At 45.8% G+C, this 18,934-nt stretch overlaps 2 protein-coding genes across 4 annotated transcripts in view; one reads left to right on the top strand and one right to left on the bottom strand.

Moving 5' to 3' along the window:
- Positions 1-18,934, bottom strand: part of CRYZ (crystallin zeta) — a 348,909-nt gene that overhangs the window by 245,776 nt on the left and 84,199 nt on the right. Inside the window, exon 1 of one of the 2 annotated variants that reach the window (XM_069641904.1) lies at positions 4,987-5,248. The exons of the other annotated variant lie outside the window; for it this stretch is intronic. The gene's annotated coding sequence lies outside the window, so the exon portion shown is untranslated. Of the gene's footprint in view, positions 1-4,986; positions 5,249-18,934 lie in introns of those variants that run through there. 2 annotated transcript variants of the gene reach the window in all.
- Positions 5,583-18,934, top strand: part of TYW3 (tRNA-yW synthesizing protein 3 homolog) — a 251,743-nt gene continuing 238,391 nt past the window's right edge. The window contains exons 1-2 of one of the 2 annotated variants that reach the window (XM_069641906.1): positions 5,583-5,945; positions 16,991-17,071. In XM_069641906.1, the coding sequence (XP_069498007.1) occupies positions 5,706-5,945; positions 16,991-17,071 (321 nt within the window). In that variant the 5' untranslated portion in view covers positions 5,583-5,705. The remainder of the gene's footprint in view (positions 5,946-16,990; positions 17,072-18,934) is intronic. The other variant, XM_069641905.1, reaches the window with a different exon arrangement.

Genomic DNA, 18,934 nt, shown 5'->3' with positions numbered 1-18,934 from the left:
GGCAACTACATTTCACCGTAACTGCAGAGTTTTCCTATTGATTTGACAACACTGATTAACACGAAGTTTATTTTGGTTGTACGAAAATAAATTTTAAAAAAAATGAAAGCTTGCCAAAAATTGCATGTTACACAGTTCCTTTTCCCCAAATTCCCCCCCCCCCCCCCCCCCCCGGACGGGTTAGCATGGGAGAGTGGCATCAAAAGAGAGCCCAGGCAACCTAGGTGTGGCTCAGTCTCTCTTTTCACTGTAAAAACAGCTTAGGAAAATCCTCCTAACATTATGTCCTCGGCAAAAATATCCTTGCTAATAAAATGGAAGCAACTTTTAGTTAAAAATAATACATTTCACACTAAAATAACGTGTATGGAAGTGCACAGTAGACCTTGTGCATATGATATGAAGAGAGATCTATGGCATTAGTAAATGTAAATAGACCTTAATAATAAAAAATAAAAAACACGACACACACACACACACACACACACACACACACACCCCCCACCCCCCCCCCCACTTGACTTTATCTCAGATGAAAATCCTGACATCATCATCACCGAGACCTGGTTTGCAGATGACTACGAACCTATTGCACTCTAGGCATTTCATGCCCCCAGATGCAACCTGATTGTTCAGAACAGAACCAGAAAGAGGAAGGTTCCATGTTCAATCATTGCCCATTTTCTTCTTGCAGCACTTTTTGTGGAAAAATATCACTGTTTTGTTTTATTTGGGTCTTTACTGCGTCATTTATTCCCCATACTCCACCCTACCCTACCACTTATATTCCTCCTCTCCCCCATGATGATCATTTTCAGCAAAGAAAGTTTGTTCAAAAGTCCTGCAAAAAAAAATAAAACGGGTGATAAATGTCGTATCAAGAGGAGGGGGGCTAGCCATCCTACACAAACTCCAGATTCCCGTTCTACTTAAACACCTTAGCCTGCAGCACAGATTATGAACGCTGCTTGCAAAATTCCAACTCTTCGCTGCTCTCTCCCACGGCTTTCTACTCATATACAGATCCCCTGGCTACAACAGGAACTTCACAGACTCTTAGTGACACACTACAAGTACCTTCATTCAGCATCCTGCTCTCACCACATTAGGAGACTTCAACATCTGGTCTGACTCCCCGTAAGGCCAGATGACACACTCCCTCACAAATCTGAGCTCTCAACTCATTACACTCCCCACTCATATTGCACCCTCGATGAGGTTTTCAGCACCACTAAACTCATATCTCCACTCGAATTCCCACCCCCAAATCTGGATTAATGACTCTGCAATCTTCTCCCTGCCGACCTCACCTCACGCACCCTCCCAGGTCCATGTCCCGTCATCGCTAACCGCCGTCCACCTCACCCCACTCTGGAATTAAGTCATCATCACCCTGGATCTAGACAATTCCCTCCCAGTACTCCCTCTCCAAAAACGCCATCCCTCCATCAACCTCTTTTGATCACTGGCTCTCCAGCACCCTCACCTCCTCACTCCAACAAAATGGATTTCTCAAGTACCAGGCAAAATGGTGCACCAACCACCTCAAATCTATCAAACCTATCAAGCGCAGACTTGCCAACCCCACCCCCCAAAACAAGACCTGCCCTTGCAAGACTGACAACGGCCTACTGGTCAGAAAAGAAAAAGGTAAAAATATGGGAACACAATCTTGAATTCTCCCAATCCAAGCAAGGAACTGGACATAATCATATCTGAATTCAAGTTGCAAATTTGCTGAACCCTCCCCATCCCAATTCCGAAGCCCTATGCAACGCCTTGTCTGAACACTTAAACAACATCGCTATAGATACCAAGTTTAATTCTTTCTAAAATAGCAACAATGCCCCTACCCATTTGTCCCCAGTCTCAATTCACTCCTGATGCCAACCTTCTCCACCATCTCACACCAGGAGGTCCTCACTCTCTTAGCGCAAAGCCGCCCGTCCAGCTCTCCTGGGGAGCCATGCCCGCCCGCACTCATCAACCTGTGCAGGCAGCATTGCACGGTCAATCCTTCACCTCTGGAATCTTCCTGAAAGCCTTCAAAACCTTCTATATCAAACCCCTCTTCAAAAAACCCACACTCGACCCACTCATTCCCCAGAACTACCAGCCCATTTTCAACACGCGCTTCATCGCCAAACTCCTACACTGCACAGCATTCAAGCAGCTCTGCCTCTTCACAGAAGCCAACAACCTCCTTGACACAGCCCAATCAGGCTTCAGATTCCTCAGAGGAACCGAGTCCCCCCTGGTGTCCGTTTGGGATGTCTTTAAAAGACCAGCAGAGACAGAAGGATGCGCAGCGCTCATCCTTCTTGACCTCTCGGTCGCATTCGAAACCATTGAAAATACCATAATCCCAGACACGCTGCACTCCTAGGAATCAAGGACACCGATCTCACATGGATCTGCTGAATCTCAAATCGCTCGCAAATCATGCTCCTCCCCCTTTCACCTCCATCTCTAGCCCAGTGTCAAACAGGGTTCATTGATAATATCTATCTTAGTCCCCTGCCTGCACTAATTCACTCGCATAACCTCATCTGTTACAACTATGCAGAGGACACTCAGAACATCCTCAAAATCCCCAAAATGCCAGGTGTCACCCGTCTCTTATCTTGCCTTTCCGATAGTAACCAATGGATGACGAGCAACAACCTTCTCCTAAATCCTATAAAAACAGAAATATGAGTATGCAGCAAAAAAGTCTTCCTCCCCCAGCCTATCCACTGACCTCACTCTACAGGTCCCACCCCCCCAAACCTTCCACTTCGGTGAAAAATCTCAGATACACGCTGGACTCTAATGTATCCCTCTCCCAACACATCAAATCAGTATCCACAACTTGCTTCTTCCACCTACGCATCCTCAGGCGAATCTTCCCATACCTCCTACCCACACCGAATTCTTTCTTCATCCAAGCTCCTACTATCTGGAACTCTCTCCCTCTCCACATCTGCTGCATTGACAACCACCTCGCATTCAGAAAGGGCCTCAAAACTTGGCTATAACCTAACAACCTGAATCCCCCCCCCCTCTGCAGTCCCACGACTTTCCTCCCACATAAGCACTGGATTCAGACTCACTGAAACATCAACAAGTCATGTTGCAGCGGATGCTAGCTGCTTTTGCAGCGGCCCGCCCTGCTAGACTCAGCCCCAACCCACATCAGCCCCACGGACTGCCTTTGCTCTAACAGGTAAGCTCTGGTTACCAGACAGCACCTGACAATCTGACGAGGCCATGTGTGCAGAAATGTTTTGCAAATATATTTTCCTTACATTCAAACGTTTCTTGACAGCTGGGCAGGTCTTGAAATATGCACCAAGGTTCACATTCTAACTCCCGTCTTGGGTTAATATTGCACCAGCAACGCTAACTCCTGCCCTATCGAATATCAAAAAGGGCTTGCCCAAACACTCAGAATGCTGGACTAGATACATCACTGGAGTTAGCAAATGAGACGTGCCTAGTTGGATTGCAGGGATAGGATATGTTGAGCACTTAGATGGATTGTCACATCTAATATCAAAGGGGTTTGCTCAAGCACTCAGAATGCTTGATTAGATAGTTCAATGAAGGTAGTAAATGAGGTGCGCCTTGTTGGATTTTGGAGAAAGAATAAGTTATGCACCTAGATGGATTTTTGAGGGTTATAATGGTGACACACTAAGATGGCTCTTGGGAATACGAAACGTGACACACTGAAATGTTTTTGGGGGTGGGAAATATATTATAGGTCATATGTAAGATCCTTACAATACCAGCAAGGACATGCCATAGGGCTGGACCAAGACACGTGGGTGGCCTGGCATTACATCTAATTAACACATGTGCTTCACTTAGAGCATTATGCCTACAAGGTTACTTGTTGACAATCCCCTTTGCACTTATAACAGCTTAGGTTAGCCATTGGAACACACAATGGTGACATGCTGGTGTCGTTAACATCGTGCTCATTAGTTCACTTGGTTAGAGTCAGTAGAATGTGGAAGACATGCAGTAGCTATGTCTGTTTAAATTTACTTATTGCACTCAGAGAACCCCATTAGCCTTGTTCATTCCATGGTAGCATGTCTGAACCTACTAGAAGATGATCTAGGACAACCAGCCTATCGCCCTGGCAGACACAGGGGTGGCCGGTCCATAGTGCCAGAAAAAAAAAAATAATACTGCCCCCCCCAAAAAAAAAAAAAAAATCCGAAAATCAGACACAGCGCCATCGAAGATAAACTCTTTAGGAGTTTCAGGTATGTATAAATGCACCACTTCTGTGGACATATGCCACAGGGACGGCTTCCAATCCAGGAATGCAACTACAGATATGAAAAATTCGGTCTAGTTAGCCAAATAACTTTTCGCACTGAAACATCAGACTTACTTCAACACCTCTGCCATTAGAATACAGTGACAACCTATGACAAATTCGGTCTAGCTGGGTACACATCAAGTCTCCTGCAGTAGCCCTCTGTCATGACCACCCTCAGCAGTCTCCCACCACCTGACCTCTTGGGATGCTTATTGGAACCTAGCTGGCCCTCCTAAATCCTAATTTTGGCCAAATGCACGCACGCATCTAAGTCTCCTCTTAGAATTGTTTCCCATACCTGGACTTCGGTCCACAACAGCGTTTCTACCACAAAGCGTATTGAGGCCATACAAATGGGAAAAGGTACTATATTAAATCACTGCAATACAATAAATGCCAAGGCATGCAAATCATCTAACTTTGGTATTACAGTTGCAATGCTGACAACTGGCACTAGCACCTCAGAACATTTGTATTCCAGGACTGAGTCAGTTAATTGATCACCAAATCAGTTAATTGATCACTCAACTCAAATATTAGAGGCTTGGAAAAGAATTTGAACAAATGTTACATATGTTGATCACCGTACAATGTGTTATATAAAACCATAGCGCTGCATACTAACTTCGCTTGTACAACACTTGCAGCTATTTTCGAGTCTTAAGCCATACCTGTGCTAGCTGGTGAGAGTGACGGTCCTTCAGTCGCACTTGCAGCAGTCTGCGAGTGAACTTCAAACCCTACAGTTACAGCCCCGCCCCCCGCGGCGGAGGCGGCTCCAGAGCCTCCAACCAGCAGTGTAACGGGGGAACACCAAGGCCAACCTATTTCAGAGAGAGTGAGGAAAGAGACATAGAGAAAGGACAACTTGAACCCCGCCCCCCCCCTCCACATAAACACGTATCCGCCAAGAAAAACGTTTAGCTTAAAAATGCGAAGGATTCATTTAAGAATGCTGATGGGTGTTTACGATGTATGTTCCATATTTGCATAACTATTTCCTTATGGATTTATGTGTTGCCCCCGGATCCTGGTGGCTGTTACCGTTTTCCATTTAAACATGGCCGCACCGTATTCGGCTACAATACAGCCTGGGAATTTTAATAAAGTAATTCACACTGACTCCGTGTAAGGTCGATATTTCTTTATTTATCACTCCAGCATTGTCTTAAAGTGAGAATGCTGCTGACCAATTTAAAAATAGTTTCAGCCCTGCCTCAGTAGATGTTATCAATGCCGCTATTTCACGTGTAGCCTTTTCCCTTTGTTATGTGGGCTTGAGCTTGCTTCAGGTTGTTTTTTACTACGAACGTTGCATATATTGTGTCTTTACGCCTGAAAGGTTTGTGTAGCCCAATAATTATTCCTCTAAAACTAGCCGCTAGTTTACATGTTTATCCCCCTGTTCTCTTCTATATTATCGACGCATACGTATGCTTTCCGTTTCCACAGCATGAACCTTTCAGAAGAGTTCATGAAATGGAAGCAGCAATGTTTAAACAAAGTCGATTTCAGTAAGAAAGGTAGCGTGGATACAGACATAGCGCACATCGTGCAGCGCCTGAATGCTGAGGACCACTTTTTTACCACCAGCTCCTGCTCAGGACGGATAATCCTTGTCGATACACCGGTGAGTGCAGATGCAGCATGGTCCTCATATTTTTAGTTTGTCCTGGTGCCACCTATAAGACGAAACTATCGCATTAGAGTACAGATAGGGAGAAATGGCATATTAGGAGGGACACAGCTTGTAGGTGTTGTTTGCTTATTTGCCCACCCGCCACCATTTCCTAACAAGGCAACCAGAATAGAAAAGACCTCCCCTTTACATTAAGCCACCTAACAAACCCGAGAACGTACACTCGTCAAATAGGAGTCACTTTCCACCCCTTAACCCCACCTGGCCATATATATAACAACTCCCAGGAAGAGAGATTGGAATATTTTACCTCTTATCTCAGGTCGGAGATGAGCTGAAATTCATCTTAATTTTTCCTGTGCTCCCGTAGAGATAAATAGGGGAGAGGTAGTAGGGAACCTCGTATACGAGAGTTTGGGGGAGCCTCTATCAACAAAAAAAACTAAATACCCTGATTCTCCCCAGAAGGATTATCCTGACAGATTTGAAAAGAAATAAGAGAAGATTCCTCACCCTGAGAGGGATCGATTCCTGAAATTGACACCCTTGTCAGAGAAAGGGGTATGGTCCAAACAACCACACCTCTCTATCAAGGTATCAGATCCCTCATGGCAGGAATTAGAAGTCCTTGTGAAAAACTCCGGACCTCGACTGCAGCTGCTACTCTCCGCGTTCCGCTCCATCCAGGACTGCTCTTGCAGTCGCCCTCGGACCGCCTTACCTCAACCCAGGATTTCTGGAATCTTCCGGACCTCGACGGCGGCTGCGACTCACCACCTTCTGCGGCTCTCCATCCAGGACCTGTGCAGTTGCTTTAGGGCCGTCACATTGACCCAGACAATTCATCAAGTGAACGTTGAACTCTAGGTTACCTGCCATAGACAGTGTGGCGTCTGTAGGAGCCCATCCTTACCTCCACGAGACCCGCACCTCTAGGAAACGCGGGCTGCTAGATCCAACAGGAAAGAAGCCTATCAAGCCTAAGCAGGTGAGCCCTCAAACCAGTCGTGGCAGTTTGACACGCCCACCATCTGACAAGGCAGCAGAGATGGATCCTACCATGCAGGATCTCTTGCGAGGCATGCAGGAACTCTCCAAGGAAGTGCATAATCTTAAGGCAGAAAACACTGAAAATATTTCAATAGAAAAAATCATCCCAGCTATCCTTCCAACCTTAAACGCATTACCAGACAATCTAGACCCCAACACATTAGTCCACGAATATAACAAAATCATGTTATCCACCATGGACAAAATTGCCCCACTCAAACTTCGCACCAGCAAGCCAAAAACCCATTTAAACAAATGGTATACACCCGAACTCAAAGCCCTCCGCCTAAAAAAGCGAAAATGTGAAGCTGATTGGAAACTATGCCCCTCCAGTGAAAAGAAAGCCATCCTTGACACAATTTTGCGTCATTACAAAGCTGAAATCTGCTTAGCCAAACGGAATTCCTATAACATCCGCATTGCCAATGCCAATTCAAGTATGAAGGAGCTCTTTTCCATACTGAAGGAACTTGAGTCACCCATTGCTACACCCGACACCTGCACTAAGAACCAGACCTGGTGCACAGACATCCAACAAGCACTAGCAAATAAAATAAACACCTTACAAAACAAAATTCAACTAAAAAAAGATTCCCTTAACCTCACTAACCCTCCCATACCTCCACCCATTACCTCACCAAGTACACACATCAACTCGTTCACCTTCTCTAAAACCACCGCCCTGGAGGTTGAGAAAATCATCCTTTCCCTTAAACCATCAAACTGTAAAGGCGATATCTGCCCCGCACACATAATGCAGCCAGAGACCTGTCGCCCTTTATCTCTAAACTCATTAACGCCTCTTTCTCCTCAGGTAGCATCCCCGCCAACTTAAAACAATCTTGGGTGCTCCCCCTCCTCAAAAAACAAACGCTTGATCCCCTCATCCCCACTAACTACCGACCCATCACCACGGTACCCTTCCTACTGAAAATCTTGGACAAAGTCGCCTATGTCCAGATTCAAAAATACCTAGAACTGCACAAGTTACTAGGCTCCAGACAATCAGGTTTCCGCCCACTACACGGCACGGAAACAGCCCTCATTGATCTGAAAACCCAAATTGATGATCTGAGGGACAAGGGCAAGACAGCACTCCTCCTCTTACTTGACCTCTCCGCGGCTTTCGACCTCGTCGACCACAAGGTCCTCTGCAAACACCTTGACTCAGCTGCTCACTTCTCCCCAGAAGCTATCAAATGGATTGAATCCTTTCTGAGCGAGAGAACCATGAGAGTCTTCTCCCCTTCAGCAGCAGCAGACCCCTCTCCTATTACTTGTGGAGTCCCGCAGGGCTCATGCGTCTCCCCTACACTATATAACATCTTCACCAAACCCCTGTTTGACGATCTGGACCATCTGGGTGTCACCTACACTAACTATGCTGATGACACTCAGATTCTCCTCCCACTTTCAGGGGATCACAGTAAGGACAGAGAGTTGGTGAATAGGGTATATCTCATCATTCAGGCATGGATGGCATCGCATGGCCTATGCCTGAATGATGACAAGACAGAGCTCATCATCTTAGGTTCCCCCGCTAATATCAACAAACTAGGCCTTGATTATGCCGAATTCAACATAGATGGCAATCTCATTAGAGTATCCAGGGAAGTAAAAACCCTCGGCTTTTATCTAGATGCCACTATGTCATTCAATAAACAGGTCAACTCACTAGCATCCACCACTGCGTACACCTGCAAATTAATAAGGGCAGGCAGACCATTCCTATCCAATGACAGCTGCTTGATCCTGGCAAGAGCACTCATACTATCTAGGCTCGATTATTGTAATGCCCTCTATAGTGGCGCTAACAAAGTCATTATCCACAGGCTTCAAATCCTACAAAATAATGCCTTGAGAGCTGCCCTCGGCATTAATAAGAGAGATCATATCTCTTCCACCAGACGCCAACAGAAATGGCTCTCCACAGACAACAAAATCAAACTAAAGTTGGCCTCCCTAACCCATAAAGCCCTCAACAATGCCGCCCCCAGCTACCTGATGGACAAGGTAAAGAGAAAGTCCTCCATCCGACAAACAAGAACTATCTATTCCAACCGCCTGATAATTCCCAGATTCAAACTCTCCACCATTGGTGGGAACAGTTTCCCGGTGAAAGCTGCCATGCTCTGGAATTCTCTGCCACACAACCTAAGAGCTGACCAACCATATCTACACTTTAGAAGACACCTCATCAGTCACCTTAACTCCAATAACCCTAGTATGTAGCTGCACTCTCTATACCTAGGCACAGATAGTGATACCTTGTTCGCGACTTCGCCCTCGCCTCTAACAGCCCTTACAGCACACATCTGTACACTTACCTCCTGTATAGATATTGACCTTTTATGTATGAAGATCTGTATACATTTCCATACCTGCTATTCCTATAATCCTGAATATTTTTTCTCAGGAGTACCCGCCTCTAACAGCCCTGTACATATTTGTATATTTGTATATTTACCCCTGCATAGATATTGACTTTGTATGTATGAAGACTTGTACATTTTTTATTCTGTAATTATGATTATCTCTTTCACTACCTCAAACTGTATATTTCTGCAACATTGTAAGCTTCGAATTATCTTCTGCCTGCGCCCTGTTGCCCCTGGGTAAGGTGCGCCATACAAATAAATAAACAAACAAACAAACTGCCCTGAACCAGCTGGTCCTATCCCGAGATTCGGCGCTATCGGGATAGCGCTTCCACTAGTGGAGTAGTAGATCAGTACGATGGTTCCCCTAAAATGCTCCATTCGTTCCTGGACTCCTGTCTGGTACACTTCAGGTTTAAGCCATACTACCTTTCCACCACCAGAACTAAGGTGGGGTTTGTCATAGCCCATCTTACTGGCAATGCCCTGGCCTAGGCTACACCACTGGTCTCAGCAGGAGATCCCTTGTTGGACAATTATGACAGGTTTATCAAGGCCTTCAAAGAGATGTTTGATTGCCCTGACCAGGTGTATACTGCACAGGAAAGGCTGCTGGAGTTCCGCCAAGGATCTCAGGATATGTTATCCTATGTTACCAGATTTAAACAACTTGCCACGGAAGCTGATTCGTCTAACAAGGTGTGCTTTACCTTGTTTTGTTGTGGCCTCAACAATGACGTAAAGGATGAGCTAGCCAGAATTGCCTGTCCAAGTTTATTCCAGGCCCTTCTGGATTTGTCCCTGCAAATTGACTTCAGAATCCAAGAAAGAAAGGCAGAGAAAAAGAGAACGCGAAACTCCCCTCCCAAGATCTCTCCGTTTGCTCCTACCACAAAGGAAAAGCCTCTTGCTGAGCCCGAACCCATGCAATTGGGAGCAATAAGAGGCCCTATTTCAAGTCAGGAGAAAAGCTGCAGATTTGACAGTGGGTTGTGCATGTACTGTGCCTCAGACAAACATCTGGTTAGGAATTGTCCCATAGCACCACCCAGGCATTCGGGAAACGCAGGCTCCCGATCCTGAATGGAGCCCAGCTTCGGGAGACCAAGGACCGCTCCATCCCTCCTATCCTGGATCCTTCATCAAGATGCAACCTGGTAGTCCTTGAAGTTACTCTACTCCCCTCCATCAGAACACCACAGACTGTTCTGGCCTTGGTTGACTGTGGCGCTATGGGTATATTTATGGACGACCAGTGGGCACTCAGGCATGATATACCCAGAGAACAAAAGGATATCATTCAGACAGTACAGGGGATTGATGGCTCCCGGGATTGATGGCTCCCCCTTGTCCTCGGGACCTATCACCCAACAAACCAGGAAAATCACGCTTTCAATCCAAAACCACCAAGAAAGCATACAGTTCGACATACTCAGAGCCGCACTGTATCCAGTGGTCCTAGGTATGCCCTGGTTAAAGAAGCATAATCCATACATCAACTAGTCTGCAGGCTCCTTATTTTTGGGCTCTGAATATTTCCTATCACACTGTTTTGACTTCTGTCACCAATCCAGACGTATCCAAGGTCGACCAAAGGATTCATTCTTCTCTTTCCATCTCCAATATCAATCATGTACCTGAGATCTACCAGCAGTTCTGACGTTTTTTCCTCTGCCATTGTTCAAACCCTGCCTCCACATCGGCCTAAAGACTGCGCCATCGATACAGAGGAAAATGCTATAATTCCCTTTGGCAGGATGTTTATTCTATCAGAACCTGAAAAAAAGGCCCTAAGAGAATATTTGGATACCAACCTTGCTAACGGCACAATTCGTCCTTTCAAGTCCCCCGCAGCGGCATCTTTCTTTTTTGTACCCAGGAAAGACACAAAGGAGCTACGATCCTGTCTAGATTACAGGGGTCTAAACCAATGTACCCGGAAGGACAGATACCCTGTAACACTGATATCTGACATCTTGGAAGCACTCAGAGGCACTGTGATTTTTACCTAGTTAGACTTGAGAGGAGCCTACCATCTGGTACGAATAAGGGAAGGCGATGAATGGAAGACCGCCTTTCGAACACCATTTGGACACTTTGAGTATCTGGTCATGCCTTTTGGAATTGCCAACGCCTCGGCTGTGTTCCAGCTGTTTATGGATAGGATATTTCGGATATGCTATTCCTCTCTGTTATTGTGTATTTGGATGACATTCTGGTGTACTCCAGGAACCCTACACAGCATCAAGATCATGTCACTGCCGTGCTACAACGACTCAGATAACATCACTTATTAGCCAAACCAGAGAAATGCACATTCCATGTTTCAACGGTACGTTACCTAGGATTTGTTTTGAATGCCCAAGGGGTGGCTATGGACCCTGCCAAGATCAAAGCCATCACTTCCTGGCCAGTGCCCTGCTCAGTAAAACAAGTCCAATCCTTCCTGGGCCTTGCAAACTTTTACAGGAAGTTCATACCTTCCTTTTCAGCCATTGTTCAACCAATCGTGAATCTACTTAAGAAGAACACCCCTTTTATTGGACCTCTTCTCAAGAAGCCGCCTTTGTAAAACTGAAGGAAATGTTCACTCATGAACCCATCTTGATACAGCCTGACGTTACAAGGCCCTTTCTGGTGGAGACAGAGACCTCTGAATATGCAATAGGAGCGGTGTTGAAACAACAAGCCCAAGATGAGCTCGAACATCCTCTGGCTTACATATCTCGGACCTTGCTCCCATGTGAAATACACTATTCACTTCTAAAAAAAGAACTGCTTGCCATTCGCCAAACCTTTAAAGACTGGCGTCATCTCCTCCTGGGTGCTACTCATCCCGTACATGTGCGAACAGATCACAGGAATCTACAAGTCCTTCAATCCATGGAGTGCTGGAACAGTCGACCAGCACGATGGGCCTTTTTCTTTGCTCAATACCAATTCCAGATATCCCACATTCCAGGGAGCTCAAATGTCATTGCAGATCCCTTGTCCAGACGTCCTGACTACCCTACTCAGGAAAGACCCTCCCTGCGTAAAATGTTTCCCAGCACGGTGTTCATCGCTCAAGCATCTGACATCTTGGAGTCCATTAAGAACGAGACTACAACCTCGGACCTTTGGAAGGACTTCCAAGAACACAATTCATGGGGTCTTAAGTTCAAGAATGGATTCCTTTTTTGGGAATCCCAACTAGTTATACCTACCCAGTCACTACAGGAGCGCATTTTACACCTATGCCATGACACCTATTACTCTTGACAGCGTGGGGTCGGCGGTACCCTTCTTTCCATTCAAAGAAACTTGTGGTGGCCCAAGATGCTGAAAGATGTTCAAATGTATGTCCGGGCATGTGCTGTCTGCAACCAGAACGAGACTGATAGCAAAAAACCTGCAGGACTACTTCTCCAACCAGCTCCTCCTTCCCGACCCTGGAAAGCCATAGCTACGGATTTCATCGTTGATCTTCCCCCTTCCAGGGGATATACAGTTATAATGGTAACCATCGATCTCCTCTCTCACATGGCTCACTTTACGCCATTGTCTAAATTGCCTTTGACTCCAGAAATGGCCGGACCCTTTGTAAAATATATTTTCTGTCTTCATGGGCTACCATCCAAAATCATCTCTGATCGTGGACCTCAGTACATCTCCAAGTTTTGGAAAAACCTCTGTAAGGTGTCAGGAATTCAACAAACGCTTTCATCCGCATACCATCCCCAGACCAACGGCATTACAGAAAGGGTAAACCAGACCCTTGAACAGTACCTACGCTGCTTTTCCACCAAGTTTCAGGGCGACTGGTCAGTTCTCATACCAGTCGCAGAATTTGCTTACAATAACTCTGAACACTCATCGATAAAGACCAGTCCATTCTTTTGCAACCTAGGTTTTCATCCTTCCATACTTCCTTCAGTCCTGCCTTCTCCAAGTCCTGTTCCTTCTGTTGATTCCTAGACTGCTCAGTTGGTTTCAGTTCATCAAGAAGCGCTGAACCATCTATCTCAGGCTAGGGAAAACGGAAGAAGATTTGCAAACTCCAAGAGACACCCTGCTCCAGACTATGATGTTGGGGACAAGGTCTGGTTATCCTCCCAATATTTACCCAGACACCTAAGACCAAACAAGCTGGCACCCCGCTACTACGGTCCCATCATTCTATCTAAGAAAATCAATCCAGCGGCCTATCAACTACGATTGCCTGCAACATGGAAGATAATCCATCCTGTCTTCCATACTTCTCTGCTAAAACCTTATCTCCGCTCTACCAAGAATGCCCCCCGTTCCCCTCCTCTACTAGTCCAGGGTCAAATTGAGTATGAAGTCTCCCAAATTTGCGATTCCAGGTACAGAAGGGGACGATTACAATACTTGGAATGGAAAGGTTATCCACCCAGTGATCGTACCTGGGAACCGGTCTCCAACCTCAATGCCCCCAGACTGGTGCAACAATTCCATCGATTACATCCTGGCAAACCTGGGGGTACGAGGCTTCGGAGGGGGCATACTGTCATGAAATCGCACTACCGCCCCCTTTGAACCTCCTGGTCCGTTGAACAACATGCCAGAACACGCCTCACACCCTCTCAACATGGCGGATGCTGCTCCTTGATCAGCGGTATAGTTTCTAGCGTGCCTAGATAAGCGCCATGCCCCTGCGGTTCTGCGCGTCTCATGCGCTCTCAATTCCTTGCTCGAGTGTAGTTCCTCGCGCTCGCTCCTAGGAATTTCCTTCATCTCTTGTGCCGTCCTGGTTTTCAGCGACCACTTTCCGCGGCTCTTCATCCAGGACGGCTATCGCGGTTTCCCTCAGACCGCCTTACCTTACCCAGGATTTCTGGAATCCTCCGGACCTCGACTGCGGCAGCTACTCTCCGCGTTCCGCGGCTCTCCATCCAGGACTGCTCTTGCGGTCGCCGTGGCCGCCTTACCTTTACACAGGATTTCCAGAATCCTCCGGACCTCTACTGCGGCTGCAACTCTCCACGTTCCGTGGCTCTCCATCCAGGACTGCTCGCGCGGTCGCCCTCGGACCGCCTTACCTCAACCCAGGATTTCCGGAATCTTCCAGACCTCGACGGCGGCTGCGACTCGCCACCTTCCATGGCTCTCCATCCAGGACTTGTGCAGTTGCTATAGGGCCGTCACATCGACCCAGACAATTCATCAAGTGAACGTTGAACTCTAGGTTACCTGCCATAGACAGTGTGGTGTCTGAAGGAGCCCGTCCTTACCTCCACAAGACCCACACCTCCAGGAAACGCGGGCTGCCACATCCAACAAGAAAGAAGCCTATGAAGCCTAAACAGGTGAGCCCTCAAACCAGTCGTGACAAGCAGTGAGAATCGGGAAGTCTTGGAAGACGAGATGCCAGACGAACCAACAATGGAGACAAATGAGGGGGAAAAATAGCGAATAGTGACACCCCAGAATTCTTTCTTTGCCACCTGAACACTGAAGAAAGAAGAGTAATTTTCTGTAAAATCTACTACCTCTATAGATGAGTCATAATCCTCTCAATTAGAACAGTGTTACTTTTGTGGAGATTGGGAACATAGTTTAAAGTCCTGTCCTATAATTTGCAAAGAAGAATGAATACAGGCCCAATTGAACGAGGGAATAGAAATCACAACCATAATGAAATCCTTGTATGATTTTCCAATCCTAGAAAATCCCTCTTTAAGATACCTATCTCTCGCTAAGACCAGACTTGATCCGTTAGGGGAAGGGTTGAAACCCTCTTGTGAACATTCTCATTTAGAACAAGAGTAAGAAGAGGAATCGCGTTTCCTAGAGTATAATCAAGAACATCAGGTTACTTTCTCCTGACCTTGGCCAATGCTAGACGGTTAGCATCTTCTATCTATGGGCTATTACAGCAAGTGCCTGCCCGGGATCCACTGAAATGTAGAGGCCAATGTGAACACGACACTGGGGGGTGCTATCAGTGTTAAAGAGTAGGCAGCGCTGTGGGAGAGATCGCACAGGGGGGCATTCAACACCGACTCCAGATGATCCAGCTCAGGACGCTGCATAGGGTATACTTAGCACCTGCTCGCCATGTTCTGTTTGACTAAGCGTAACAGATGTCCGCAATGTCAAGCGCACTCAGCTGATTTCTTCCATATGCTGTGGTCGTGTCCTGGGCTCTGAGAGTTCTGGGGGAGTGTGACGGGCGTCCTCTTGGAAATGCTGGATTATGTTGTGCCTGATGATTTGCTGGGCTGCATGTTTCGGTGGCTCCCGGGGGTCCCAGTGCCTGGTCGAAAATGTCTTACTACCAGTATGATTCTGGCCAGGAAATGTGTACTGATGCGCTGGACTAGCTGGTCCCCACCTACTATCACGGCATGGCTGGATAGCCTGGTTAGGCTGGACGCCCTGGATAAAGAATACAGACACCTGTGTGGGCCACAAACTAGGCCAAAAAACCTTTGAGGCCCCCTTGTGGCCTACCTTGTGCCGCAATGCCTGATCACGGCCACCGATTACACTATGCTCCCGGAGTGATGACTGTGATTCCCACCTTCCCGCCTCTGCCTATAAGGAATATTGCTGGGTGTAATCTTGTAATGCATATGGTCTAACCGTGCCCTACAATTGATGTAACGGTTGTTTGAGTAAGACGTGAATCTTCTTCAATAAATAAAGTTAAAAAAGAAGATTTGGGGAAAAAGCAAAAAAGTGAAAGCAGCCCATGGTCCAGGAGCTGCCTTAGCATGGAATTAGTAAATCCATTTGGCCCAGGTGAACGGGAGGGGTTCAAACTTATTACGATTTGAAGTCTAGGGGAAAGGAGAAACCCCCTAATATTGGAACACTATTTCTTGAACCTTATTTTGAGTCCTATCTTTAAGGACGGACTGGCTGAGAAGATTTTGATATACACTATTTTGTATGAGCAAGATTAATCTTACACCATTTTGTTAGTTAATAGAGTGAGGCATAGAAATAGGTTTTTGGGGCGTGACTGGGAGAGACTTTTACTTTTCAGACATCCTGCCATCTTCAATAGTTTTTTTGGAAACAGGTAACCCCTCTTGGATTTAGGGATAGAGACCTTTATCACAACCCGTTTTGATCAATAAAGTCTTTACCCAGAAACATGTCATCCTTGTGTCCGAGTCCTACTTCTGGTACCTCAAATTAGCTTTGACTTGGATGTCAAAGTTAGGAATTCTGTAGTCCGTTGCCAAGCTGTTGAGCAGTCTATCTTGGTGTCCAGTCAAAGTATCGAAATAAAAGGATTGATTGACCTTTTTTCGAATCCAAAAGGATCGGAAAAAAAAGGGTCGAATTCTTTTTTATTTATTTATATATTTTTTTAGTTTTGTATGTAAAAAAAGTTTTTTTTAAAAAGAGAAAATGGTGGGTTAGGGGAACCCCCCCATTAAAAAAAATAAAGACAAAAAAAGAAAAAAAATTCGACCCTTTTTTTCGATCCTTTTGGCATTCAATCCTTTTTGTTTTCGAATATGTGACCTAGAACCGTCTATCTTCAGTACCTGTGATCGTTTGTTGTTTTCAAACTATCACATAATCGTGTAATTGGATGTTACTTGTTGAATGTAATTGCGTGTTGAGTATTCCTTTTTTTTTCACCCTTAGAGTTCAAATAGCTTTGAAGTGCAGAAGCAGAACTGTTCCTGGCTTTTTGTCACACACCAGAAATGCAAAAAAGATGACGTGGTAAGAAATTTGATCCAGTCGTTTCTCGAAGGATGCTTGCTAGGAATCTTTCAACACAGATTCATTTTCATATTCCTTCTGGAAGTTGCAATGTACATTATTCAGATCATGATTACAAAATTACATTTGTTAGGGCATTTTTTTGATCCATAACTAATGGACAATGTAACAGTGTCTACCTGAAGAATAGCTCAAGGAAAATGCATTTGTCTTGAAAGCAAGACAAAGCAGGGCAACACAGGTTTGAATCCCGTCCTGTGCTCTGGTAGTAAACCATGATAAAAGATTAATAATTCATTGACTTAATTACCTTATGTGCACTAAGACAAGTTTTCATACCATGACTGTAGTTTTGTGATCAATCCTTGTGTTTGTGAGTGTTGCTTGATGTCTGGTAACATCAGACATAATCTATTGCCTTGTATATGCAAATACTGTAAATTATTTTGAAGATTTTCTCCCCATGCGGGATTGACTTTCGAGGCGACGACTCCTAATATCTGGTGCTGCAGGACCTCTCCAGAGACAGCTCTGCCTAGTGTTGCAATTCCTATTCTGCTAGTAAAGTGTCTTTGGGATTTGTGAATATCTTTGTGGTTACTTGGCTACTAATATCTATGAATCTTTCTTCTGTTACCAGATTAATTGCCAAGAAGTCGTTCTACTTAATCATTACGTTAACTACTGATGAACTATTTCTTGTATCATCTTGTTTCTCTTTAATTTCAAATTTCTAAAACTTAAAAAAATACTTCTATATGCCAAACATGTGTTTCAAGCATCCCTCTTCATCTGGGCTTGCCATTTATATTTTTTAAGGTGTCAGTTGTAAAGTGTTAGTTTTCATTGTTTTCCGGTCAATAGCGTTATGTGTCTATGTATCGTCTGATTATAAAAGGGCATTATAATATGGCTCCTATTCACTTTTTTTTCATCAGGTTTGTTAATGCCTTTCTTTCTGTTTATCCACTGTGATGAAACCCGGGAATTGGTCCCCTCGCCCTAAGGGGGAGACACCCTCTTTGGAACTATGGAGGGGAGCCTGTTTAAACTGAACACCTCTTAGGGGACTGGGCAAGCGGTGTCCCACTGGGGGTTATTAACCCCACCACCCCCTTAGAGGACAGGGAATCCCCAGAAAGGGATATAAATTATCCTTCCGTATCTCAAGATTCCAATATCTTTGTTAGCCAAATGGAAGTTAAACTGTGTGATAACTTGAAACTTTCTGTGAGAACAGTTGGTTTGTTTTCTTACCCTCTGTATTCACCATCCTCACCGGGAATAAAAGAACAATTGTTATTCACCCGCCTAGGACTGGGACAGATAAAGAGCCAATCAGATTTGAAGAGGAGAGAAGCCTACTGAGCAACTGAAGCCCGGACACCACCTTCTGAGAAGTGTGGCAGGAAAGATAGAGCGTATGCCAGACAAGGCGGACACAGCCGCGGGTGAGCCCCTGGAACGCTCACAGGCCCTGCTGGGGCAAAAAGCAGAAACATCTGGCCCATGAGAGTGTTGAGAAGTGCAAGCCGCCTGAGAAGTGGCCGACAGGCCGAACCCCTGCCGGTAGCCAGCGGCAAGAGAGGGATAACTTCCCAATACGGCACACCAGGGGTAAGCCGAAGCAACAGTGCTCCATCGGCTGAACTCACCGACTCTCCTGAGGTGCACCACCAGGAGATCAGAGTTATGGGATCACTTCAGGGAACCGGAAGGAATGCATAGACGCTCAACGAGACCCCAAGGCGCGGTGAGAGAAACCAGACCCCAAGGCACGGTGAGAGAAACCCAGACCCCAAGGCGCCATGAGAGGAGCAGGACCCCAAAGCAGGGTAAAAACCAGGAATTGCCCAGGTGGAG

This window comes from Ambystoma mexicanum, chromosome 1q, assembly GCF_040938575.1.
Source record: "Ambystoma mexicanum isolate Mex_15411 chromosome 1q, UKY_AmexF1_1, whole genome shotgun sequence".
NCBI lineage: Eukaryota > Metazoa > Chordata > Amphibia > Caudata > Ambystomatidae > Ambystoma > Ambystoma mexicanum.
Note: the sequence above shows the minus strand (reverse complement) of the source record. Positions and strands in the feature narration are given on the sequence as shown.